At 46.4% G+C, this 26860-nt stretch overlaps 1 protein-coding gene across 1 annotated transcript; it reads left to right on the top strand.

The window, feature by feature from the left end:
* Positions 1–25084, top strand: RAB11FIP2 (RAB11 family interacting protein 2). The gene is made up of 4 exons (XM_075842732.1): positions 1–453; positions 1684–2125; positions 11971–12064; positions 22500–25084. Exons 1-4 carry the CDS (start codon positions 105–107, stop codon positions 22725–22727), a joined length of 1113 nt encoding a protein of 370 aa, XP_075698847.1. The 5' UTR covers positions 1–104; the 3' UTR covers positions 22728–25084.
* Positions 25085–26860: the final 1776 nt, after the last annotated feature.

The raw sequence follows: 26860 nt of genomic DNA, 5'->3' as shown, positions 1-26860 counted from the left end.
TTGTTCCTAACACTCTATGTATATAATGCAGGTGGTACAAGCTGGAGTCAAAGCAAGGGAAGAGAAGCAAGGACAGAGGAGAGCTGAAGGTCAGCGTCCAGTTTATGAGAAATAACATGACAGCCAGTATGTTTGACCTCTCAATGAAGGACAAGACTCGTTCTCCATTTGCACGTCTTAAGGACAAGATGAAAGGAAGGAAGGCGGATGGATCGGACACGTCATCGGCCATCATTCCCAGCAGCACCAGTGAGCGGCACAGCGTCTGTGACTCCGAAGAGCCCGACATCCACATCAAGAGTAAGCCCAAGAAGCCATTCCTCCTGGGACCCCAGCGCCTGTCCTCGGCTCACTCCATGTCAGATTTATATGGTCCTCCTTCCTCTCGGCTCGGCTCTGGGGGACTCCCAGCTAAACAGACTTTAGACTCCATCAGCTCTGCAGAAGAGAACGGTGAGTTGGCGGCAGCACAACATGGTGACCGGCCTTCCATCCTTCCATGTTATTAGATGAGAGGTCCTACCTGTGATCCTCATTACTAATGTCTATTGTCGTTGTAATCCCCGTCATTGTTCATTCTCTGGTGTTACTATAATATAAACGTCTCTACAAGGCTTCGTTCACGTCTGCGTCAGGACTCCGTTCATGGGTTACTTCGCTGCTTTCCATCAGGGGAACCAATGAACAGAATCCAAACTGAAACTAACGGTTGTCCATGTTGGGTAAGGTTCCGCCGTTTTGACGGAATGAATAGCGCAGTCGACTAATGTATTGAGTCCATCTAAACAACGGAAACCTTTAAACAACGGTGACAAACTGAAACCATTTGCATCGGATCCGTCACCATTGAAATCAATGTTGATGTAACGGAATGATATGGTTTCCGTTTGTTTCAGTTTGGATTCTGTTCATTGGTTCCCCTGACGGAAAGCTCAGACGTAACCCATGAACGGAGTCCTGACGCGAACGAAGCCTTATCCATGTTCACGACTCACCATTGTTTATGTTCTTATTACAGGTCGTGTTCTAAACCTCATTATATCATTGGGGGTTACGCTCTGGATGTCACTATTTTCCGTGTTTCTTACTCCTATTATTGAGCGTTTACTGTCTGATCTATCTGAGGGTCGGGGGTCTGGAGGCCTCTGCTCTCTACATCGCGTGCTCATTACTCCCCTGTATCCATGTCCTGTATTGCTGATAACGGTGTAGACGTCATTATTATCCATGTTCTAGATATCAGAAGAGACCGGGGTCTGGAAGACTTTACTCTCTACATCCCTCTACTTGCCATTATGTAGGTTCTTCATATTACTGATCCACTGATGGACATTGGGGCATGTTTAGGGCACCTTGTGCCACAGCTCGCAGGAGGTGCCCAGTCTATGGTGCAGCAGGTTCTCTCTGAAGATGTTCATAGACACTTTTTTTTTATAAGGGGAAGTGACAGAAAACGTTAATAAATGTCCCCCTTATACGAGCTGAACAGTAAAGGTCTTTTGTGTCGGTAACAGTGTCGGGTTCTTCATATTTATAGCAAACCCGTATGTAGAAACGCAGTGATACACTGGCCTAATTACCTTGGTAAAGCTCCCCTGTTTTTCCTTCGTTTTGCCTCCTGACCTTTATTACTGTTGTGTCCATCTTCTCTCTGGTCTCTCACATGTCGTCACTCTCTTCCAGGATGTCTTAATTCTCCTCACAGAAGAACAATGAATGTCGACACCTCAAAAGAAAACCCCCCAGAAAGCAGGGACCCCGAAGTGAACCGCACTGGTGGAAACAACAAAGACCCAGTTTCCAGCATTTCACTGCCTCAGAAATTTGCCACACTGCCCAGACAATGGGCCCCAGGGGACGAGCGCACAGAGGGCTGGGAGAGGTCGGCCACATCTGGGTTCTTCTCCAAAATAACCGACGGGAAGAAAGATGGGAAGAAGAAGGAGAAGGTCAGCTTGTTCGAGAGAGTGACTGGCAAGAAGGAAGGAAAGAGACTTGAGCGGCACAGCCAGGACATCTCTGACTGGACTCTTGAAGGCAGAACCTCCGAAGGTGTCACCCAACAGACGACGAGCTATGAGTCCACCAATCCCTTCCGGTTGGGAAGCCACACTTCAGAGCTACGGTAATCAGGGCACATTAATGATAAATGTGGGCTCCGCTCCTAACATTTAACAGCAAAAATCTCCACGTACTCATGCACAGCCGTAGCACAGACCCATAAACCGCACCGATAGACCGCTCCATACTGCACCTCTTATATAAAGATCACCTATAGAGGTTTTCTGCTCACACATTCCATGTGATAATATTTTTGCGTGATAATATGACACAGGGATTGTCCCCTAGAAGTATTGCTGCTCGCCGAGGCGCCATACAATTATGGAGCCTGACTGATTGTGATACCTGTCTGCCAGTCTGGCTGCCCGATTTTAGTGCCAGTTGTGTCCGCTCATACCCATCTGGCCCCCAGGTAGCCTTTTGGTTGCCCCGACCAACCTTTGTAACTATTATGGCCTGCCCAAATCATAACTTTTCGCACAGCCTGTCCCCCCCATGAGTCACCCTGCCGGTAAACCTGTGGTATGCTCAATGTGGCCCAAAACAACCACCACTGGGCAAGTGAAGGGTTTGCGATCTCAGACCAGACATGAAAACTGTAATCAAAGAATAAGAGGGTGAGAAACTCGTGTCCTGAGGTAAGACTAACCTGGACTGTGCTCTCTTACCTGCCCTACAAACCCCCTCTAAACCTGCCCACCTGTCCTTTATTGAGTCCTTGTCCTCCAGGTTCAATCTCCCTTCTATTTTTCTATTCACACCCTCCTCAGACTTCACTGTGCCGCCAGCCATGTGGCCAGCGCCATTTTCTGTTTCTTTCTGTACAGTATATTTCCCCAAAGTTCTGAGTCTTTGGGGTGAGGAGTCTTTGGGGTTATCATAGAATGGCTGCATATATATCACAGGAATGTCTCTATGTTCTCCGCCCAGCGTCGCTCTATTACGAGGAGACGAACCGTTTTCCTAATCAGCTGATGTGAAAATTTCTCAATTTGCAGCTGGCGACAGGTGTAAATGTAGAAAATGCCTTTAATTTGAAAGTGTCGTCAGAACCTCGACTGAGAACCCAGAAAAGTTATTAGCGAGGTCGCTGGGGACAGGAAAGGGGTAATTAGCCAGACCCTGGGAGATGGAGTTTAGGTAATTAAAGAAATCTGCGGCGCTGGACACGGCATTGGCAGCATATAATGTGAGATGAGGGCACGTGAAGAGCTCGCTGGCGTACACAGGTACAGAACATTTATTTACTGCCAGAGATGTCCAGAAACATCCAGAAACCAGACATGAAGCCTATGACCTGGAAAAAGAGGTGACGGCCACTCTGTGAAGTAAACCCATTTATTAAAGTCTCATCCACTTTGCTGCTACTGTAATACAATAGCTCTGTAGTTATTCCTCCGTGTCTCTGTAGTTATTCCTCCGTGTGTCTCTGTAGTTATTCCCTTGTGTGTCTCTGTAGTTATTCCTCCGTGTGTCTCTGGAGTTATTCCTCCGTGTCTCTGTAGTTATTCCCTCGTGTGTCTCTGTAGTTACTCCTCCGTGTGTCTCTGGAGTTATTCCTCCGTGTGTCTCTGTAGTTACTCCTCCGTGAGTCTCTGTAGTTACTCCTCCGTGCGTCTCTGGAGTTATTCCTCCGTGTGTCTCTGTAGTTACTCCTCCGTGTGTCTCTGTATTTACTCCTCCGTGTGTCTCTGTAGTTATTCCTCCGTGTGTCTCTGGAGTTATTCCTCCGTGTCTCTGTAGTTATTCCTCCGTGTGTGTCTCTGTAGTTATTCCCTCGTGTGTCTCTGTAGTTACTCCTCCGTGTGTCTCTGGAGTTATTCCTCCGTGTCTCTGTAGTTATTCCCTCGTGTGTCTCTGTAGTTACTCCTCCGTGTGTCTCTGGAGTTATTCCTCCGTGTGTCTCTGTAGTTACTCCTCCGTGTGTCTCTGTAGTTACTCCTCCGTGCGTCTCTGGAGTTATTCCTCCGTGTGTCTCTGTAGTTACTCCTCCGTGTGTCTCTGTAGTTATTCCTCCGTGTGTCTCTGTAGTTACTCCTCCGTGTGTCTCTGTAGTTATTCCTCCGTGTGTCTCTGTAGTTACTCCTCCGGGTGTCTCTGTAGTTATTCCTCCGTGTGTCTCTGTAGTTATTCCCTCGTGTGTCTCTGTAGTTACTCCTCCGTGTGTCTCTGTAGTTACTCCTCTGTGTGTCTCTGTAGTTACTCCTCCGTGTGTCTCTGTATGTACTCCTCCGTGTGTCTCTGTAGTTACTCCTCCGTGTGTCTATGTAGTTATTCCTCCGTGTGTCTCTGTAGTTATTCCTCCGTCTGTCTCTTTAGTTACTCCTCCGTGTGTCTCTGTAGTTACTCCTCCGTGTGTCTCTGGAGTTATTCCTCCGTGTGTCTCTGGAGTTATTCCTCCGTGTGTCTCTGTAGTTATTCCTCCGTGTGTCTCTGTAGTTATTCCCTCGTGTGTCTCTGTAGTTACTCCTCCGTGTGTCTCTGTAGTTACTCCTCCGTGTGTCTCTGGAGTTATTCCTCCGTGTGTCTCTGGAGTTATTCCTCCGTGTGTCTCTGTAGTTACTCCTCCGTGTGTCTCTGTAGTTACTCCTCCGTGTGTCTCTGTAGTTACTCCTCCGTGTGCCTCTGTAGTTACTCCTCCGTGTGTCTCTGTAGTTATTCCTCCGTGTGTCTCTGTAGTTACTCCTCCGTGTCTCTGGAGTTATTCCTCCGTGTGTCTCTGTAGTTATTCCTCCGTGTCTCTGTAGTTATTCCTCCGTGTGTCTCTGTAGTTATTCCCTCGTGTGTCTCTGTAGTTACTCCTCCGTGTGTCTCTGTAGTTACTCCTCCGTGTGTCTCTGTAGTTACTCCTCCGTGCGTCTCTGGAGTTATTCCTCCGTGTGTCTCTGTAGTTACTCCTCCGTGTGTCTCTGTAGTTATTCCTCCGTGTGTCTCTGTAGTTACTCCTCCGTGTGTCTCTGTAGTTATTCCTCCGTGTGTCTCTGTAGTTATTCCTCCGTGTGTCTCTGTAGTTATTCCTCCGTGTGTCTCTGTAGTTACTCCTCCGTGTGTCTCTGTAGTTATTCCTCCGTGTGTCTCTGTAGTTATTCCCTCGTGTGTCTCTGTAGTTACTCCTCCGTGTGTCTCTGTAGTTACTCCTCCGTGTGTCTCTGTAGTTATTCCTCCGTGTCTCTGTAGTTACTCCTCCGTGCGTCTCTGGAGTTATTCCTCCGTGTGTCTCTGTAGTTACTCCTCCGTGTGTCTCTGTAGTTATTCCTCCGTGTGTCTCTGTAGTTACTCCTCCGTGTGTCTCTGTAGTTATTCCTCCGTGTGTCTCTGTAGTTATTCCTCCGTGTGTCTCTGTAGTTACTCCTCCGTGTGTCTCTGTAGTTATTCCTCCGTGTGTCTCTGTAGTTATTCCCTCGTGTGTCTCTGTAGTTACTCCTCCGTGTGTCTCTGTAGTTACTCCTTCGTGTGTCTCTGTAGTTACTCCTCCGTGTGTCTCTGTATGTACTCCTCCGTGTGTCTCTGTAGTTACTCCTCCGTGTGTCTCTGTAGTTACTCCTCCGTGTGTCTCTGTAGTTATTCCTCCGTGTGTCTCTTTAGTTACTCCTCCGTGTGTCTCTGTAGTTACTCCTCCGTGTGTCTCTGTAGTTACTCCTCCGTGTGTCTCTGTAGTTACTCCTCCGTGTCTCTGGATTTATTCCTCCGTGTGTCTCTGGAGTTATTCCTCCGTGTGTCTCTGGAGTTATTCCTCCGTGTGTCTCTGGAGTTATTCCTCCGTGTGTCTCTGGAGTTATTCCTCCGTGTGTCTCTGGAGTTATTCCTCCGTGTGTCTCTGGAGTTATTCCTCCGTGTGTCTCTGGAGTTATTCCTCCGTGTGTCTCTGTAGTTATTCCTCCGTGTCTCTGGAGTTATTCCTCCGTGTGTCTCTGTAGTTATTCCCCCGTGTGTCTCTGTAGTTATTCCCTCGTGTGTCTCTGTAGTTACTCCTCCGTGTGTCTCTGTAGTTACTCCTCCGTGTGTCTCTGTAGTTACTCCTCCGTGTGTCTCTGGAGTTATTCCTCCGTGTGTCTCTGGAGTTATTCCTCCGTGTGTCTCTGTAGTTACTCCTCCGTGTGTCTCTGTAGTTACTCCTCCGTGTGTCTCTGTAGTTACTCCTCCGTGTGTCTCTGTAGTTATTCCTCCGTGTGTCTCTGTAGTTACTCCTCCGTGTCTCTGGAGTTATTCCTCCGTGTGTCTCTGTAGTTATTCCTCCGTGTGTCTCTGTAGTTACTCCTCCGTGTGTCTCTAGAGTTATTCCTCCGTGTCTCTGGAGTTATTCCTCCGTGTGCCTCTGTAGTTATTCCTCCGTGTGTCTCTGTAGTTATTCCTCTGTGTCTCTGTAGTTATTCCTCCGTGTGTCTCTGTAGTTACTCCTCCATGTCTCTTTAGTTATTCCTCCGTGTGTCTCTGGAGTTATTCCTCCGTGTGTCTCTGTAGTTATTCCTCCGTGTGTCTCTGTAGTTACTCCTCTGTGTGTCTCTGGAGTTATTCCTCCGTGTGTCTCTGTAGTTCCTCCGTGTGTCTCTGGAGTTATTCCTCCGTGTGTCTCTGGAGTTATTCCTCCATGTGTCTCTGTAGTTATTCCTCCGTGTGTCTCTGTAGTTATTCCTCCGTGTGTCTCTGTAGTTATTCCTCCGTGTCTCTGTAGTTATTCCTCCGTGTGTCTCTGTAGTTATTCCTCCGTGTGTCTCTGTAGTTATTCCTCCGTGTGTCTCTGTAGTTATTCCTCCGTGTGTCTCTGTAGTTATTCCTCCGTGTGTCTCTGTAGTTACTCCTCCGTGTGTCTCTGTAGTTACTCCTCCGTGTGTCTCTGGAGTTATTCCTCCGTGTGTCTCTGGAGTTACTCCTCCGTGTGTCTCTGGAGTCATTCCTCCGTGTGTCTCTGGAGTTATTCCTCCGTGTGTCTCTGGAGTTATTCCTCCGTGTGTCTCTGGAGTTATTCCTCCGTGTGTCTCTGGAGTTATTCCTCCGTGTGTCTCTGTAGTTATTCCTCCGTGTGTCTCTGTAGTTATTTCTCCGTGTGTCTCTGTAGTTATTCCTCCGTGTGTCTCTGTAGTTATTCCTCCGTGTGTCTCTGTAGTTATTCCTCCATGTCTCTGTAGTTATTCCTCCGTGTGTCTCTGTAGTTACTCCTCCGTGTGTCTCTGTAGTTACTCCTCCGTGTCTCTGTAGTTACTCCTCCGTGTGTCTCTGTAGTTATTCCTCCGTGTGTTTCTGTAGTTATTCCTCCGTGTCTCTGGAGTTATTCCCTCGTGTGTCTCTGTAGTTACTCCTCCGTGTGTCTCTGGAGTTATTCCTCCGTGTGTCTCTGGAGTTATTCCTCCGTGTGTCTCTGGAGTTATTCCTCCGTGTGTCTCTGGAGTTATTCCTCCGTGTGTCTCTGGAGTTATTCCTCCGTGTGTCTCTGTAGTTATTCCTCCGTGTGTCTCTGTAGTTACTCCTCCGTGTGTCTCTGGAGTTACTCCTCCGTGTGTCTCTGGAGTTATTCCTCCGTGTGTCTCTGTAGTTATTCCTCCGTGTGTCTCTGGAGTTATTCCTCCGTGTGTCTCTGTAGTTACTCCTCCGTGTCTCTGGATTTATTCCTCCGTGTGTCTCTGGAGTTATTCCTCCGTGTGTCTCTGGAGTTATTCCTCCGTGTGTCTCTGGAGTTATTCCTCCGTGTGTCTCTGGAGTTATTCCTCCGTGTGTCTCTGGAGTTATTCCTCCGTGTGTCTCTGGAGTTATTCCTCCGTGTGTCTCTGGAGTTACTCCTCCGTGCGTCTCTGGAGTTACTCCTCCGTGTGTCTCTGTAGTTATTCCTCCGTGTGTCTCTGTAGTTATTCCTCCGTGTGTCTCTGTAGTTATTCCTCCGTGTGTCTCTGTAGTTATTCCTCCGTGTGTCTCTGTAGTTATTCCTCCGTGTGTCTCTGGAGTTATTCCTCCGTGTGTCTCAGTAGTTATTCCTCCGTGTGTCTCAGTAGTTATTCCTCCGTGTGTCTCTGTAGTTATTCCTCCGTGTCTCTGGATTTATTCCTCCGTGTGTCTCTGGAGTTATTCCTCCGTGTGTCTCTGGAGTTATTCCTCCGTGTGTCTCTGGAGTTATTCCTCCGTGTGTCTCTGGAGTTATTCCTCCGTGTGTCTCTGTAGTTATTCCTCCGTGTCTCTGTAGTTATTCCTCCGTGTGTCTCTGTAGTTATTCCTCCGTGTGTCTCTGTAGTTATTCCTCCGTGTGTCTCTGTAGTTATTCCTCCGTGTGTCTCTGTAGTTATTCCTCTGTGTGTCTCTGTAGTTACTCCTCCGTGTGTCTCTGTAGTTACTCCTCCGTGTGTCTCTGGAGTTATTCCTCCGTGTGTCTCTGGAGTTACTCCTCCGTGTGTCTCTGGAGTCATTCCTCCGTGTGTCTCTGGAGTTATTCCTCCGTGTGTCTCTGGAGTTATTCCTCCGTGTGTCTCTGGAGTTATTCCTCCGTGTGTCTCTGGAGTTATTCCTCCGTGTGTCTCTGGAGTTATTCCTCCGTGTGTCTCTGTAGTTATTCCTCCGTGTGTCTCTGTAGTTATTTCTCCGTGTGTCTCTGTAGTTATTCCTCCGTGTGTCTCTGTAGTTATTCCTCCGTGTGTCTCTGTAGTTATTCCTCCATGTCTCTGTAGTTATTCCTCCGTGTGTCTCTGTAGTTACTCCTCCGTGTGTCTCTGTAGTTACTCCTCCGTGTCTCTGTAGTTACTCCTCCGTGTGTCTCTGTAGTTATTCCTCCGTGTGTTTCTGTAGTTATTCCTCCGTGTCTCTGGAGTTATTCCCTCGTGTGTCTCTGTAGTTACTCCTCCGTGTGTCTCTGGAGTTATTCCTCCGTGTGTCTCTGGAGTTATTCCTCCGTGTGTCTCTGGAGTTATTCCTCCGTGTGTCTCTGGAGTTATTCCTCCGTGTGTCTCTGGAGTTATTCCTCCGTGTGTCTCTGTAGTTATTCCTCCGTGTGTCTCTGTAGTTACTCCTCCGTGTGTCTCTGGAGTTACTCCTCCGTGTGTCTCTGGAGTTATTCCTCCGTGTGTCTCTGTAGTTATTCCTCCGTGTGTCTCTGGAGTTATTCCTCCGTGTGTCTCTGTAGTTACTCCTCCGTGTCTCTGGATTTATTCCTCCGTGTGTCTCTGGAGTTATTCCTCCGTGTGTCTCTGGAGTTATTCCTCCGTGTGTCTCTGGAGTTATTCCTCCGTGTGTCTCTGGAGTTATTCCTCCGTGTGTCTCTGGAGTTATTCCTCCGTGTGTCTCTGTAGTTATTCCTCCGTGTGTCTCTGTAGTTATTCCTCCGTGTGTCTCTGTAGTTATTCCTCCGTGTGTCTCTGTAGTTATTTCTCCGTGTGTCTCTGTAGTTATTCCTCCGTGTGTCTCTGTAGTTATTCCTCCGTGTGTCTCTGTAGTTATTCCTCCGTGTCTCTGTAGTTATTCCTCCGTGCGTCTCTGGAGTTACTCCTCCGTGTGTCTCTGTAGTTATTCCTCCGTGTGTCTCTGTAGTTATTCCTCCGTGTGTCTCTGTAGTTATTCCTCCGTGTGTCTCTGTAGTTATTCCTCCGTGTGTCTCTGTAGTTATTCCTCCGTGTGTCTCTGGAGTTATTCCTCCGTGTGTCTCAGTAGTTATTCCTCCGTGTGTCTCAGTAGTTATTCCTCCGTGTGTCTCTGTAGTTATTCCTCCGTGTCTCTGGATTTATTCCTCCGTGTGTCTCTGGAGTTATTCCTCCGTGTGTCTCTGGAGTTATTCCTCCGTGTGTCTCTGGAGTTATTCCTCCGTGTGTCTCTGGAGTTATTCCTCCGTGTGTCTCTGTAGTTATTCCTCCGTGTCTCTGTAGTTATTCCTCCGTGTGTCTCTGTAGTTATTCCTCCGTGTGTCTCTGTAGTTATTCCTCCGTGTGTCTCTGTAGTTATTCCTCCGTGTGTCTCTGTAGTTATTCCTCCGTGTGTCTCTGTAGTTACTCCTCCGTGTGTCTCTGTAGTTACTCCTCCGTGTGTCTCTGGAGTTATTCCTCCGTGTGTCTCTGGAGTTACTCCTCCGTGTGTCTCTGGAGTCATTCCTCCGTGTGTCTCTGGAGTTATTCCTCCGTGTGTCTCTGGAGTTATTCCTCCGTGTGTCTCTGGAGTTATTCCTCCGTGTGTCTCTGGAGTTATTCCTCCGTGTGTCTCTGTAGTTATTCCTCCGTGTGTCTCTGTAGTTATTTCTCCGTGTGTCTCTGTAGTTATTCCTCCGTGTGTCTCTGTAGTTATTCCTCCGTGTGTCTCTGTAGTTATTCCTCCATGTCTCTGTAGTTATTCCTCCGTGTGTCTCTGTAGTTACTCCTCCGTGTGTCTCTGTAGTTACTCCTCCGTGTCTCTGTAGTTACTCCTCCGTGTGTCTCTGTAGTTATTCCTCCGTGTGTTTCTGTAGTTATTCCTCCGTGTCTCTGGAGTTATTCCCTCGTGTGTCTCTGTAGTTACTCCTCCGTGTGTCTCTGGAGTTATTCCTCCGTGTGTCTCTGGAGTTATTCCTCCATGTGTCTCTGTAGTTACTCCTCCGTGTGTCTCTGTAGTTATTCCTCCGTGTGTCTCTGTAGTTACTCCTCCGTGTCTCTGGAGTTATTCCTCCGTGTGTCTCTGGAGTTATTCCTCCGTGTCTCTGGAGTTATTCCTCCGTGTGTCTCTGTAGTTATTCCTCCGTCTGTCTCTGTAGTTATTCCTCCGTGTGTCTCTGGAGTTATTCCTCCGTGTGTCTCTGTAGTTATTCCTCCGTGTGTCTCTGTAGTTATTCCTCCGTGTGTCTCTGTAGTTATTCCTCCGTGTCTCTGGAGTTATTCCTCCGTGTGTCTCTGTAGTTCCTCCGTGTGTCTCTGGAGTTATTCCTCCGTGTGTCTCTGGAGTTATTCCTCCGTGTCTCTGGAGTTATTCCTCCGTGTCTCTGGAGTTATTCCTCCGTGTCTCTGGAGTTATTCCTCCGTGTGTCTCTGGAGTTATTCCTCCGTGTGTCTCTGTAGTTACTCCTCCGTGTGTCTCTGTAGTTATTCCTCCGTGTCTCTGTAGTTATTCCTCCGTGTCTCTGTAGTTATTCCTCCGTGTGTCTCTGGAGTTATTCCTCCGTGTGTCTCTGTAGTTACTCCTCCGTGTGTCTCTGTAGTTATTCCTCCGTGTGTCTCTGTAGTTATTCCTCCGTGTGTCTCTGTAGTTATTCCTCCGTGTCTCTGGAGTTATTCCTCCGTGTCTCTGGAGTTATTCCTCCGTGTCTCTGGAGTTATTCCTCCGTGTGTCTCTGGAGTTATTCCTCCGTGTGTCTCTGTAGTTACTCCTCCGTGTGTCTCTGTAGTTACTCCTCCGTGCGTCTCTGGAGTTATTCCTCCGTGTGTCTCTGGAGTTATTCCTCCGTGTGTCTCTGGAGTTATTCCTCCGTGTGTCTCTGGAGTTATTCCTCCGTGTGTCTCTGTAGTTACTCCTCCGTGTGTCTCTGTAGTTACTCCTCCGTGTCTCTGTAGTTACTCCTCCGTGTGTCTCTGTAGTTACTCCTCCGTGTGTCTCTGTAGTTATTCCTCCGTGTGTCTCTGTAGTTATTCCTCCGTGTGTCTCTGGAGTTACTCCTCCGTGTGTCTCTGCAGTTATTCCTCCGTGTCTCTGGAGTTTTTCCTCCGTGTGTCTCTGTAGTTACTCCTCCGTGTGTCTCTGGAGTTATTCCTCCGTGTGTCTCTGTAGTTATTCCTCCGTGTGTCTCTGTAGTTATTCCTCCGTGTGTCTCTGTAGTTACTCCTCCGTGTGTCTCTGTAGTTACTCCTCCGTGTGTCTCTGTAGTTATTCCTCCGTGTGTCTCTGCAGTTATTCCTCCGTGTGTCTCTGCAGTTATTCCTCCGTGTCTCTGGAGTTTTTCCTCCGTGGAATTAATAGTCCGTGTTCTTTATCTTTCAGCTCCAATACAATGGTTTCCTCATCTGATATCACAGTACAATTGGGAAGGACGAGCGGAGGGCTGGAGATGTACCCCACTCTGTACAGACCACAGGTGAGGACCACCTGACATATATATATATGATATGACTAGGCTTATCCAATCCTCAAGAGGATAGCAGCGTATGCATAAATAGATATATGGCAGGGAGGGTTCAGTGCATCAGGCGGCCCCCTCTCATATTCTCTACTGGGGTTTTTGCAGCTTGTAGATAAGACTATATGACTCATACTGACTAGTGTCCTATACGCAGGTAACACTGTATACAATATACCAGGTGAGGTCATGTTATTTACAGGTAACTCTATGTACAGTATTACAGGTAAGGTCTAGTTATATACAGGTAACACTATCTATAGTATTACAGGTGTTGTATAAAGGTAACTTTATATACAATATTACAGGGGAGGTCTCATTAGACACAGGTAACACATACAGTATTACAGGTGAGGTCTCCTTATACACAGGCTACACTATATATACAGTATTACAGGTGAGGTCTTGTTATATACAGGTAACACTATAAAGAGTAAAACAGGAGAGATGATGTTATATACAGGTAACACTATATATACAGTATTACAGGTGAGGTCTCGTTATATACAAGTAACTCTATATACAGTAAAAAAGGAGAGATTACTTTATAAACAGGTAACTCTATATAAGGTACTACAGGTGATTCCTTATATACAGGTAACACTATAGACAATATCACAAATGAGATTACGTTGTACATTGTGGAGTCCCATTATTATGGCCATCTCCTGCTGTCCACGTCGGCAGCGTGTAGCACATGAAGGCAGTGATGTGTGGGCGGCTTGATGGGTATATAAGGGGTGCGATAGTCGGATCACATATCACTCGTCGTCATGGGTAACAGGGGAGATTTATCAGAGATGTAATAAGGGCTGATTATCGGCTTTCGGGCCAGGGTGGCGGTATTTCTCACACAGCGCAGTTTGTGGATTGTTCGCGTGTTGCTGTGGTGACAGTGAATCGTGAGAGGACAAATGGCGCTATTGGGAATAACCAACATGGAAACTGCGGAGCGCCACGTGCCATTGATGTGAGAGGTGAACGTCGGCTACGAAGGTGCGCGAGGGCCGTACGACGCGCTACAGTGGAGCAGCTCACCGTGAATATCAACCAGGGGGCGACCAGACGTGCGTCTAATACAACAGCGAACCCGACTGCGTATGGGCTCCGAAAACCAACGGGTGGTCACGGCTCCTATGTAACAAAGCTGCAGCGGAAAAAAATGCTTCCGTTTGCTCGGCAGTATCAGAATTGGACCCCCGATGATTGGTGAAGGGTCGTCTTCTCCGTCACGTTTTCTGCTTCATGGAACGGATGGACGTTGGCGTCAGGCGAGAAACATCAGAGAACAAACCCCCGGCAGCCATTGCTGGAAGAACACGAGCCGGTGGTATAAGCATTATGGTCGGGGGATTATTTCATGGCGTCCTCTGGGCCACTCATCCATGTGGAAGGCTCTGAAGAGATTTGGGTATAAATCCATCGCTGCAGATCACGTCCCCGTCCCCCCCCCATACATGCTGATTGTCTTCCGTGGGGCAGAGGAATCTTCCAATGTTCCAGCAAGACAATGCGACATGTGACACGGCCGGAAATGTCCGACAGCGGCTGCAAGAGCACGACCAAGACCTCCAAGTACTTCCCTGGCCCCTACTTCTCCAGACCTGAACCCAATTCATCATCTGTGGGACCTCGATCGTTTTGTTCGGTCTATGGATCCTCCCCTACGCACCCGCCAGCAAATGTGGGATGTTCTGCAGTCAACGAGGCGCCAGATACCGGAGACCACCGACCGGCACCTTATTGATCACTCCACGCCCGTCTACTGCTGTCAGTGCTGCACACGGCGGGTACTCTGGATATTACCTGCTGCTCATAATAATGGGACTCCACTGTGTCTATAGCTAACACTATATACATTTTTACAGGTGAGGTCTCGTTAGATACAGGTAACTCTATATACAGTATTACAGGTGAGGTCTCGTTAGATACAGGTAACTCTATATACAGTATTACAGGTGAGGTCTTGTTAGATACAGGTAACTCTATATACAGTATTACAGGTGAGGTCTCGTTAGATACAGGTAACTCTATATACAGTATTACAGGTGAGGTCTTGTTAGATACAGGTAACTCTATATACAGTATTACAGGTGAGGTCTTGTTAGATACAGGTAACTCTATATACAGTATTACAGGTGAGGTCTCGTTAGATACAGGTAACTCTATATACAGTATTACAGGTGAGGTCTTGTTAGATACAGGTAACTCTATATACAGTATTACAGGTGAAGTCTTGTTAGATACAGGTAACTCTATATACAGTATTACAGGTGAGGTCTTGTTAGATACAGGTAACTCTATATACGGTATTACAGGCGAGGTCTTATTAGATACAGGTAACTCTATATACAGTATTACAGGTGAGGTCTAGTTAGATACAGGTAACTCTATATACAGTATTACAGGTGATTTCTCCTTAGATACAGGTAACTCTATATACAGTATTACAGGTGAGGTCTTGTTCGATACAGGTAACTCTATATACATTATTACAGGTGTGGTCTTGTTAGATACAGGTAACTCTATATACAGTATTACAGGTGAGGTCTTGTTAGATACAGGTAACTCTATATACAGTATTACAGGTGAAGTCTTGTTAGATACAGGTAACTCTATATACAGTATTACAGGTGAGGTCTTGTTAGATACAGGTAACTCTATATACGGTATTACAGGTGAGGTCTTATTAGATACAGGTAACTCTATATACAGTATTACAGGTGAGGTCTAGTTAGATACAGGTAACTCTATATACAGTATTACAGGTGATTTCTCCTTAGATACAGGTAACTCTATATACAGTATTACAGGTGAGGTCTTGTTCGATACAGGTAACTCTATATACATTATTACAGGTGTGGTCTTGTTAGATACAGGTAACTCTATATACAGTATTACAGGTGAGGTCTTGTTAGATACAGGTAACTCTATATACAGTATTACAGGTGAAGTCTTGTTAGATACAGGTAACTCTATATACAGTATTACAGGTGAGGTCTTGTTAGATACAGGTAACTCTATATACGGTATTACAGGTGAGGTCTTATTAGATACAGGTAACTCTATATACAGTATTACAGGTGAGGTCTAGTTAGATACAGGTAACTCTATATACAGTATTACAGGTGATTTCTCCTTAGATACAGGTAACTCTATATACATTATTACAGGTGTGGTCTTGTTAGATACAGGTAACTCTATATACAGTATTACAGGTGAGGTCTTGTTAGATACAGGTAACTCTATATACATTATTACAGGTGAGGTCTTGTTAGATACAGGTAACTCTATATACAGTATTACAGGTGAGGTCTTGTTCGATACAGGTAACTCTATATACATTATTACAGGTGTGGTCTTGTTAGATACAGGTAACTCTATATACAGTATTACAGGTGAGGTCTTGTTAGATACAGGTAACTCTATATACAGTATTACAGGTGAGGTCTTGTTAGATACAGGTAACTCTATATACAGTATTACAGGTGAGGTCTTGTTAGATACAGGTAACTATATACGGTATTACAGGTGAGGTCTTGTTAGATACAGGTAACTCTATATACATTATTACAGGTGTGGTCTTGTTAGATATAGGTAACACTATATACAGTATTACAGATGAGGTCTTGTTAGATACAGGTAATTATATACATTATTACAGGTGAGGTCTTGTTAGATACAGGTAACTCTATATACAGTGTTACAGGTGAGGTCTTGTTAGATACAGGTAACTCTATATACAGTGTTACAGGTGAGGTCTTGTTGGATACAGGTAACTCTATATACAGTATTACAGGTGAGGTCTTGTTGGATACAGGTAACTCTATATACAGTATTACAGGTGAGGTCTTGTTAGATACAGGTAACTCTATATACAGTATTACAGGTGAGGTCTTGTTGGATACAGGTAACTCTATATACAGTATTACAGGTGAGGTTTGTTAGATACAGGTAACTCTATATACGGTATTACAGGCGAGGTCTTGTTCGATACAGGTAACTCTATATACATTATTACAGGTGTGGTCTTGTTAGATACAGGTAACTCTATATACAGTATTACAGGTGAGGTCTTGTTAGATACAGGTAACTCTATATACAGTATTACAGGTGAAGTCTTGTTAGATACAGGTAACTCTATATACAGTATTACAGGTGAGGTCTTGTTAGATACAGGTAACTCTATATACGGTATTACAGGTGAGGTCTTATTAGATACAGGTAACTCTATATACAGTATTACAGGTGAGGTCTAGTTAGATACAGGTAACTCTATATACAGTATTACAGGTGATTTCTCCTTAGATACAGGTAACTCTATATACATTATTACAGGTGTGGTCTTGTTAGATACAGGTAACTCTATATACAGTATTACAGGTGAGGTCTTGTTAGATACAGGTAACTCTATATACATTATTACAGGTGAGGTCTTGTTAGATACAGGTAACTCTATATACAGTATTACAGGTGAGGTCTTGTTCGATACAGGTAACTCTATATACATTATTACAGGTGTGGTCTTGTTAGATACAGGTAACTCTATATACAGTATTACAGGTGAGGTCTTGTTAGATACAGGTAACTCTATATACAGTATTACAGGTGAGGTCTTGTTAGATACAGGTAACTCTATATACAGTATTACAGGTGAGGTCTTGTTAGATACAGGTAACTATATACGGTATTACAGGTGAGGTCTTGTTAGATACAGGTAACTCTATATACATTATTACAGGTGTGGTCTTGTTAGATATAGGTAACACTATATACAGTATTACAGATGAGGTCTTGTTAGATACAGGTAATTATATACATTATTACAGGTGAGGTCTTGTTAGATACAGGTAACTCTATATACAGTGTTACAGGTGAGGTCTTGTTAGATACAGGTAACTCTATATACAGTGTTACAGGTGAGGTCTTGTTGGATACAGGTAACTCTATATACAGTATTACAGGTGAGGTCTTGTTGGATACAGGTAACTCTATATACAGTATTACAGGTGAGGTCTTGTTAGATACAGGTAACTCTATATACAGTATTACAGGTGAGGTCTTGTTGGATACAGGTAACTCTATATACAGTATTACAGGTGAGGTTTGTTAGATACAGGTAACTCTATATACAGTATTACAGGTGAGGTCTTGTTAGATACAGGTAACTCTATATACAGTATTACAGGTGAGGTCTTGTTGGATACAGGTAACTCTATATACAGTATTACAGGTGAGGTCTTGTTAGATACAGGTAACTCTATATACATTATTACAGGTGAGGTATTATTAGATACAGGTAACTCTATATACAGTATTACAGGTGAGGTCTTGATGGATACAGGTAACTCTATATACAGTATTACAGGTGAGGTCTTGTTAGATACAGGTAACTCTATATACGGTATTACAGGTGAGGTCTTGTTGGATACAGGTAACTCTATATACGGTATTACAGGTGAGGTCTTGTTAGATACAGGTAACTCTATATACAGTATTACAGGTGAGGTCTTGTTAGATACAGGTAACTCTATATACATTATTACAGGTGAGGTCTTATTTGATACAGGTAACTCTATATACATTATTACAGGTGAGGTATTATTAGATACAGGTAACTCTATATACAGTATTACAGGTGAGGTCTTGTTGGATACAGGTAACTCTATATACAGTATTACAGGTGAGGTCTTGTTAGATACAGGTAACTCTATATACATTATTACAGGTGAGGTCTTGTTGGATACAGGTAACTCAATATACAGTATTACAGGTGAGGTCTTGTTGGATACAGGTAACTCAATATACAGTATTACAGGTGAGGTCTTGTTAGATACAGGTAACTCTATATACATTATTACAGGTGAGGTCTTATTAGATACAGGTAACTCTATATACCTTATTATAGGTGAGGTCTTATTAGATACAGGTAACTCTATATACAGTATTACAGGTGAGGTCTTGTTAGATACAGGTAACTATATACATTATTACAGGTGAGGTCTTGTTGGATACAGGTAACTCTATATACATTATTACAGGTGTGGTCTTGTTAGATATAGGTAACGCTATATACAGTATTACAGGTGAGGTCTTGTTGGATACAGGTAACTCTATATACAGTATTACAGGTGAGGTCTTATTAGATACAGGTAACTCTATATACAGTATTACAGGTGAGGTCTTATTAGATACAGGTAACTCTATATACAGTATTACAGGTGAGGTCTTGTTAGATACAGGTAACTCTATATACATTATTACAGGTGAGGTCTTGTTAGATACAGGTAACTCTATATACATTATTACAGGTGAGGTCTTGTTAGATACAGGTAACTCTATATACAGTATTACAGGTGAGGTCTTGTTAGATACAGGTAACTATATACGGTATTACAGGTGAGGTCTTGTTAGATACAGGTAACTCTATATACGGTATTACAGGTGAGGCCTTGTTAGATACAGGTAACTCTATATACGGTATTACAGGTGAGGTCTTGTTAGATACAGGTAACTCTATATACGGTATTACAGGTGAGGTCTTGTTAGATACAGGTAACTCTATATACATTATTACAGGTGAGGTCTTGTTAGATACAGGTAACTCTATATACAGTATTACAGGTGAGGTCTTGTTAGATACAGGTAACTCTATATACAGTATTACAGGTGAGGTCTTGTTAGATACAGGTAACTCTATATACATTATTACAGGTGAGGTCTTGTTAGATACAGGTAACTCTATATACAGTATTACAGGTGAGGTATCGTTAGATACAGGTAACTCTATATACAGTATTACAGGTGAGGTATCGTTAGATATAGGTAACTATATACATTATTACAGGTGAGCTCTCGTTAGATACAGGTAACTCTATATACAGTATTACAGGTGAGGTCTTGATGGATACAGGTAACTCTATATACATTATTACAGGTGAGCTCTCGTTAGATACAGGTAACTCTATATACAGTATTACAGGTGAGCTCTCGTTAGATACAGGTAACTCTATATACAGTATTACAGGTGAGGTCTTGATGGATACAGGTAACTCTATATACAGTATTACAGGTGAGGTCTTATTAGATACAGGTAACTCTATATACAGTATTACAGGTGAGGTCTTGTTAGATACAGGTAACTCTATATACAGTATTACAGGTGAGGTCTTGTTAGATACAGGTAACTCTATATACAGTATTACAGGTGAGGTCTTGTTGGATACAGGTAACTCTATATACAGTATTACAGGTGAGGTCTTGTTAGATACAGGTAACTCTATATACAGTATTACAGGTGAGGTCTTGTTAGATACAGGTAACTCTATATACATTATTACAGGTGAGCTCTCGTTAGATACAGGTAACTCTATATACAGTATTACAGGTGAGGTCTTGATGGATACAGGTAACTCTATATACAGTATTACAGGTGAGGTGTAGATATATGCAGTCTGTTGCTGACTCTGGGTTTTTTACGCCCGGTTATTCGTTATTTTAGCCTTCTGCAGTTTCCGGGGCCCCTGGCTGTTTTCTCCTCTCGTTTTTTGGTTGCCCTTGGCCTGGTCTTGGTGTTCGTTTGGGGGGGGGGGGGGGGAGTTTGAGCAGCGGCTTCCAATCTGTTCTCCTTTGTGGTAACATCTTAGATCCATGTCTTTGGCCTCCTCTTCCCATGAATCTCTTCCAGCTTCTTCTGAGGTCTTGTCATCACAGCTGGGGATTCCTGGTCCGATCACCATCTTCTCCATCCTCCTCCTCCATGGTGTCCGCTCGTTTTTACTTTTAGCCCTAATTGGAACTTGGAGAAAACACAAAAGTGAGATTCCTGGATGAGGATGAGGCCTCCTCCTCTCCTCCTTATCTCTCTCCTTGGTGTCAGGTCTCCTCCTTATCTCTCTCCTTGGTGTCAGGTCTCCTCCATGTCTATCTGACTGTAAATTACATCTTTCTTCCCATGTTTCCAGTGCGGTGAGCGGAGGATGGGAGTGCTTGTCCTAGATGACAGCTGTGGGTCATCATCATCGCCGTCCACCCCGACCCATCATACAGCAGAGCAGAGCTCAGTGCTGCACTGCGACTGTTTTTGATGACGGGGACTTTGATTTCCAGGGTAGATATTAGACTGCGCTTTTCTGCTATCAGAGGCCATGGAAACCGGACGGAGCGGACGCTGATGCCGAATGGCGGTTCAATCGTCTTACTGGGGTTTACAAAACCAAATCATGTAGACGCCAGTGTGAGCAGAGCCTGAGGCCACGAGTCCTGTCCAGACCTTGTCACATGACACAATCACATGACCTCGCGTTCACAATGAGCGGAGCTGGAGGACGCGGTCATGTGATTGTGTCAGCAGGAGATAATGCCGCTGCTCTTGGGTGGTGAATAGAGAGACGGTTATTATTGGTACATTATTAGTTATGTCGGGGGTGGGGTTAAATAGATCAGCGGCTCTGGATGGGGGGTGTTGAGTCTTTGTACCCTTATTTTCTAGTTAAGACACAGCGACCAAACTCAATTTTCCCAAATCAGAGTCAGTCCATTTTCGTGATCCGCTGTACATGGACGGCAAAGTGGTGAAATGCAGAGGAACCGCTGATCTCCACCATTTAACGCTGGTTGCACTGCAATTAATACGAGGGGAGGGTGATTTCACATGAGAGTCCAGGCACCATCGCCAGCAGAGGGCGACCTGCCGTACCGCCTGATGTTGGGGCATATGAGATGATCAGTTCTTCTCCATAACTGCAGCAAACGGACCCTTGCAGGTCGAATGTGTAATAATGAAAGTTGGTGTAGAATCCCCAAAATCCCACCGAAAAAAACTCATGACAATAGGAAAGTTGAGGAGTCAAATATGCAAAACAAAAATACATAAGGGACTGAAGTTCCATTAATCCGGCATCCAATAATCTGTTAATCTGGCTCCTGCTGATAAATGGCAGAGAACAGGCCGGCAGATTCTTACACGGGAGGTTCATAGACATCACTGATGCCGGATTAGAGGACGTCTCCTGTGTGTGGGGCATGGCGGGGGCCAGACGTGCGGAGTAGACGCAGCGTGTCGCCTCCTGTGACTCCTCATGTAATCCAGGTTCTGCTGCCGGTAATGGCCCCACGGTAAATGAGCGCGTCCTTGTGGTGGAGCCATCACTGGTAATTGGACCTCTCTCACACCTGCAGCTTTTAATGATGTGTGCGAGTGAAGAGGAGGGAGCGCCAGGCGTACAGCCGCTATCATCCTCCTCTCTGCTGCTCCTGCCCATCCTCCGCAGTGACACATTTAGGAAAGTTCTCTCCTCTGTTATATACAGTGTATGTGTGTATATACTGTATATAACCACACACTCGTTATTACAGCAGGTCCGGCTCAGCCATAGGAATGGGGTGCCAGGCAGAGACATCACCATGGCTCTTGTGACCGTACTCTTTACTGTGGCCCCATGTGGGGGTAAGAAACAACCCAATAACCGCCCTCTGTCACTCGATAACCCCCCCGTTACTCGATAGCCCCCCCGTCACTCGATAGCCCCCGTCACTCGATAGCCCCCCCGTCACTCGATAACCCCCGTCACTCGATAACCCCCCGTCACTCGATAACCCCCCATCACTCGAAAATCCCTCGTCACTCGATAACCCCCCGTCACTCGATAACCCCCTCGTCACTCGATAACCCCCCCGTCACTCGATAACCCCCCTTCCCCAACAACCACTGTAATACTAGCAAAATCTGATGGTTTGGAAACCTCTGGATCCTTTGTGACACAGTATGTGAAACATACTGAAAATGGCAAATGAGGGCCGGAGAGACCATGTCACACATAGCGCTCCCTCTTCCTGGCCCCGTCCTGGTCTTCTAGACTCCATCACTGCGCTCCACCTTCCTGGCCCTGCCCTGGTCTTCAGGACTCCATCACTGCGCTCCCTCTTCCTGGCCCCGTCCTGGTCTAATAGACTCCATCACTGCGCTCCACCTTCCTGGCCCCGCCCTGGTCTTCTGAACTCCATCACTGCGCTCCACCTTCCTGGCCCCGCCCTGGTCTTCAGGACTCCATCACTGCGCTCCCTCTTCCTGGCCCCGTCCTGGTCTAATAGACTCCATCACTGCGCTCCACCTTCCTGGCCCCGCCCTGGTCTTCTGAACTCCATCACTGCGCTCCCCCTTCCTGGCCCCGTTCTGGACTTTGTTGGACCAGTTTTACTGGGAGTTGTCTTCCTGGAAATAGCTGGGGTTGTATTTAGACATCTTTATGGTTTGTCCCCTTACGGGTTGGGCACAGTAATGTCCTCTGACTTCAGTAGGTGACGGACCAGGGACTGAATGGCTCCTGATAAACATGTTGTGATGACATTTTGTTGTCCCAGTTATGACATCATATTCACATTTACTTTATAGGAGCAGAATCCATTCCAGGGTTCCGGCGTCTACAGCCACTTGACCCGCACCGAGGTGGAGCGAGAGTTAGTGAAGCACAAAGAGCTGCTGAAGAAGAAAGACGGTCACATCCGGGAGCTGGAGGACTACATAGACAACCTACTGGTCCGGGTGATGGAGGAAACTCCTAGCATCCTGCGGGTGCCCTACGTGCCTTCCAGGAAAGCGGGGAAATTCCCTCAGAGCTAGCCAAGCAAGCCACGAGCGAGTGTGCGGGGCGCCTATCCCCAAGTGCTGCTCCTGGACGTGGTGACGGCACGTCACCCTGAATCTTCTACTGAAGGCTCCAAATACAACCCCGTGCCACGGTGGAGACGCTGCCAGCCACGTGTGAGGACGGAGCGGCCTCTGGTATCTGGTGCTATCCGCTCACGGGGGGAGTTACGACTTCCAGCCTCCATTGTAGATCAGTAACTGTGGGGGGGCGCAGCCACGTGATGCTTCATCGCCCCCACCCTCAGACTTTTCCAGTATTCTACTTATCTGCGGGATGATGGCGTCTTCTTCATGATGATTGTTTTACTGAACTGATGTCAAATGCTGCAGTTTTTAGGGAGAATCTTTGCAGGGGCTGAAGCTTTAGGCCTCGACGGCCGCGGTGAAATGTATTATTCTAATTCTTCTATGTATCCAGGTTCTAACCCCTCAACCGGCAGCTGAGCCCAGGCAGGTGTCTTCCATCAATGCTGTATTCTCCCATGATGCACCTGTCATGGAGGAGCGGTCTCTGTTAATGCTGGTGTGGACGCCCCGCTCTTCCTCCCATGATGCACCTGTCATGGAGGAGCGGTCTCTGTTAATGCTGGTGTGGACGCCCCGCTCTTCCTCCCATGATGCACCTGTCATGGAGCTGTCTCAGTTAATGCTGGTGTGGACGCCCTGCTCTTCCTCCCATGATGCACCTGTCATGGAGGAGCGGTGTCCGTTAATGCTGGTGTGGACGCCCCTCTCTTCCTCCCATGATGCACCTGTAATGGAGGAGCGGTCTCTGTTAATGCTGGTGTGGACGGCCCGCTCCTCCTCCCATGATGCACCTGCTATAGTCAGCCTTGCTGTGTTACCTCGGGCGCTGTAGGGTATGACGGTGCTTGTACAAGTGTTTATATTCTGCCGCTGCCCCTCGGACATGGAGGTGTCATAGGGGCGGCCACACGGCGATCAGGAGGTCAGTCCTATTCTATACAATGTCAGCAGGTCGGAATCTCCGGGTGCACCCAACATCTCATAATGCCAAATGTGTAGCCGTAATACAGTATATAATAGACGGTTGTGTGACTTGTGATCATTAGTGCGTCTTCTGTGTATGAACTTCTAGGACTTGAGACCCAAGTATCAGCACTAGGACCAGGAGTGCGAGTCTTTGTGATTGGCTGTTAGAGCTTGTGATGTCACAGTGTGCAATGCTGCTTTATATGACATCATAACCCGGTGCCAGCACACGCCATGTATCTCGCCACTGCCTCAAAAGCCTCTAGGGGGCACACATGAGGGGACATCGCTGTATCTCTTCCTTCTGGTCAGATGCCAATTTGTGAATAAACTCTGCAAGAACTTGTGTTTTCGGAGGCAGCACATCCAGTCCTGCGCACGGCGCCCCCTGTAGAGCGCACGGCAGACAGAAGGAACATCCGACAAGTGTTATGGAAATCTTCCAGTGGGACAAGCTGTCACATGAAATCTCCGCGCTGAGTAAGATGGATGCACGGTGGCGGTCACTGGGTGCCGTCTTCTCATTCCGTGACGCCTTCATCCAGCGTTATTACAATTTGGGGAGAAGTGTCTTGTTTTCTGGCTGTCAGTGCTCTAAACGCCGTCAGTTCCCTTCCATCCTGACGTGTTTCCAGATCATCTGTGAATTTGGTTTCTTGACGAGTTGCGGCTTGTAGAGTGCGGCTCTTCATATCCTGCGCTGTCTCCATCTTAATGTAAATGAGGGCCGAGGCGCTGAAGCCGGGAAGACGACCAGTCCTGATGTTCAGCTGCAGAGGATCCTGTGACTTCACATCCAATAAGACTTAGGTCACCTGACATCGGAGCAGGAGGTGACCCGTAAAGTCATGAACCCCACCATGTTGTACTGGTTCAAAAAAATCTGAGTCCTCGGTGCTGGACTAAAGGAATGTTACCAGATGGAGGTCTTAGGTTCAGCCTGAAAATCCCCATGATCTTAGAGGCCTAAAGCTGGGGAAACGGCTGGCGGTCCTGATGCTGGTTACCCCTCCGCTGCATGCAGGGCCTGGTTATGGGGTTTACAATGGAAGTAGTTCTGGTAGGGTCTAATCTGAGATAACACCCCACATCCTCAGTGCTCTTACTGTAGAGAACCCTTCCCATCCCTGATTGACCTTGTGTCCCAAGCACAGGCCTGATCTCTACCAGATCAGAAAAGGAATGAGTTGATTATCTACCTGTGGGACGTTGCGATAATCTGGGTCTTGGTTTCTTGTCTTTGTTTTTACACTTTGTCACATTCCACATAAAAAATAAAGTTTTTGTGAGGCTCCCAAATCGAAATTCAGCTTTGCCGAAGACGCCTCATAAGAGTTCATAAAAATTCTGTGTCATTTTATTGTGTCCTATATAACAGCTGGAAAATTGGGTATTTTTCACGATAACAAGGTTGTATCAAGCACAAAAACCATGATCAGGGCCGGGTGTCGGCACTATGTGAACCCGGGGATATGCCAGGGCCCACTGGGCTTAGCGGGTCCATAGACATCTCAGTAAACATGTTCTATCAAGCAGAGGGAAGAGTAGAGGGGGCCCATTGTGACTATAACCCAAGGGCCCACATGAGGCCGGTCCTGCCCTGATCACTAGAGCTAACACTCTAGAAAAGACGCCTGAGTCTATTCACGGTAAGGGTCTCAGTTACTGGGGCAGCAGGTCACACGGCACCGTGGCATGGGAGATGGTATGTGCGGGAAACATACACAGTGTACCCAACAAACACAACAACTTCAGCTCAACACAACTCCCGGCCGACGTAGAACGCAGCACAGAAGGAGTGCCACCATACTAAGCCGAGAATACTCCGCGATACTGCAGGGACAATACGGCCCATACACTTCTATGGGGGCTCCATTATGGCCGGTACAGTCTAGAACCTGTATAAAGTCATAATGCGGCTGTGGGCAGGAGGCCTACAATGGGATGGTGACGGGAACGATGGAGATCTGCACAGTCTCCAGCATTAACCTGCTCCATTGTTCTCCTACAGACAAAGTCGACGCCACTTCTCATCCTCACAGTAGTAACTCCACATTGTATGCAGCACGATGATGAAGAGTTTGTAATAAAACAGACTGTAGTAAATGATCTGAGATAGGGCTCCTTATCTTCAGTGCTCTTACAGTAAAGAACCCTTTCCACAGCCGAGAATGTATTTTCCTGTTGAGTGACTGCATGAGAAGGTCCAAGGCAATAACCAAACAGACCCGGATAAGAATAATGCCAAGTACCTGGCCCCTCATATACAGGACAACTGCAGCTGCTCCCATCATTGCTGATGTCCTGCGGTCCCCCCTCACATCATGCTGTCAGCGGCCTCAGCTCCTCTATGTAATATTAAGTACAGTGGAATTGTGGCAGGATTGTATTAGCGGATATATCGGAGTCAGAACGGCGCAGATCATTGTCCGCCGTCACAGCAAAGACTCATGAACCGTCCTTAACAGAACGTGCTGCGGGGCCATGTACGTGGCTTATCACAGTGCCTGGGCTGTCCAGGGGTGGGCTGAGGCTGTATCCAGGCCGTCGTATGTTTGGTTATCCTCCTCTATGACAGGGTACAGTACACACCAGCAATATGGAAGCCGTAACGCTGCGCCAGATCCGTCAAACAAGAGACTCATTGACTTATAAAGGAATCCGTCGGGTTTCCGTAGTTTTAAGAGCATGAATAGTGCCGCATACTGCACGTTTCTTACTGTCAAAATTGATAGGACCCCCGACGAGGACGACCACAGCAGCAGAACAGAGCCGAAGGTACAGCCAGATGACACCCACGAGGATCCACGCTTAGTGGAAGAACCAATGACTTTCTCCAGCCTAAAAATCTTCAGCTCCCGCGCCCCCTCAGGCCTGTCCCATGCTGGAGTAGCTGCTCATATTAGAGGCATCTACCAGAAGGAAGGCAGCAGCTCAGTAATCAGTGGTCAGGGGCTCAGTGGTCACGGGTTTAGGATCAGGGGCTAAGTACTCAGTGGTCAGAGGCTCAGTGGTCAGGGGCTCAGTGGTCAGAGGCTCTGTAATCAGAGGCCCAGTGGTCAGGGGCTCAATGGTCAGGCACTCAGTGGTTAGGGGCTTAGTGGTCATGGGCT

The sequence above is a fragment of the Rhinoderma darwinii genome, chromosome 11, assembly GCF_050947455.1.
Source record: "Rhinoderma darwinii isolate aRhiDar2 chromosome 11, aRhiDar2.hap1, whole genome shotgun sequence".
Lineage (NCBI taxonomy): Eukaryota > Metazoa > Chordata > Amphibia > Anura > Rhinodermatidae > Rhinoderma > Rhinoderma darwinii.
Note: the sequence above shows the minus strand (reverse complement) of the source record. Positions and strands in the feature narration are given on the sequence as shown.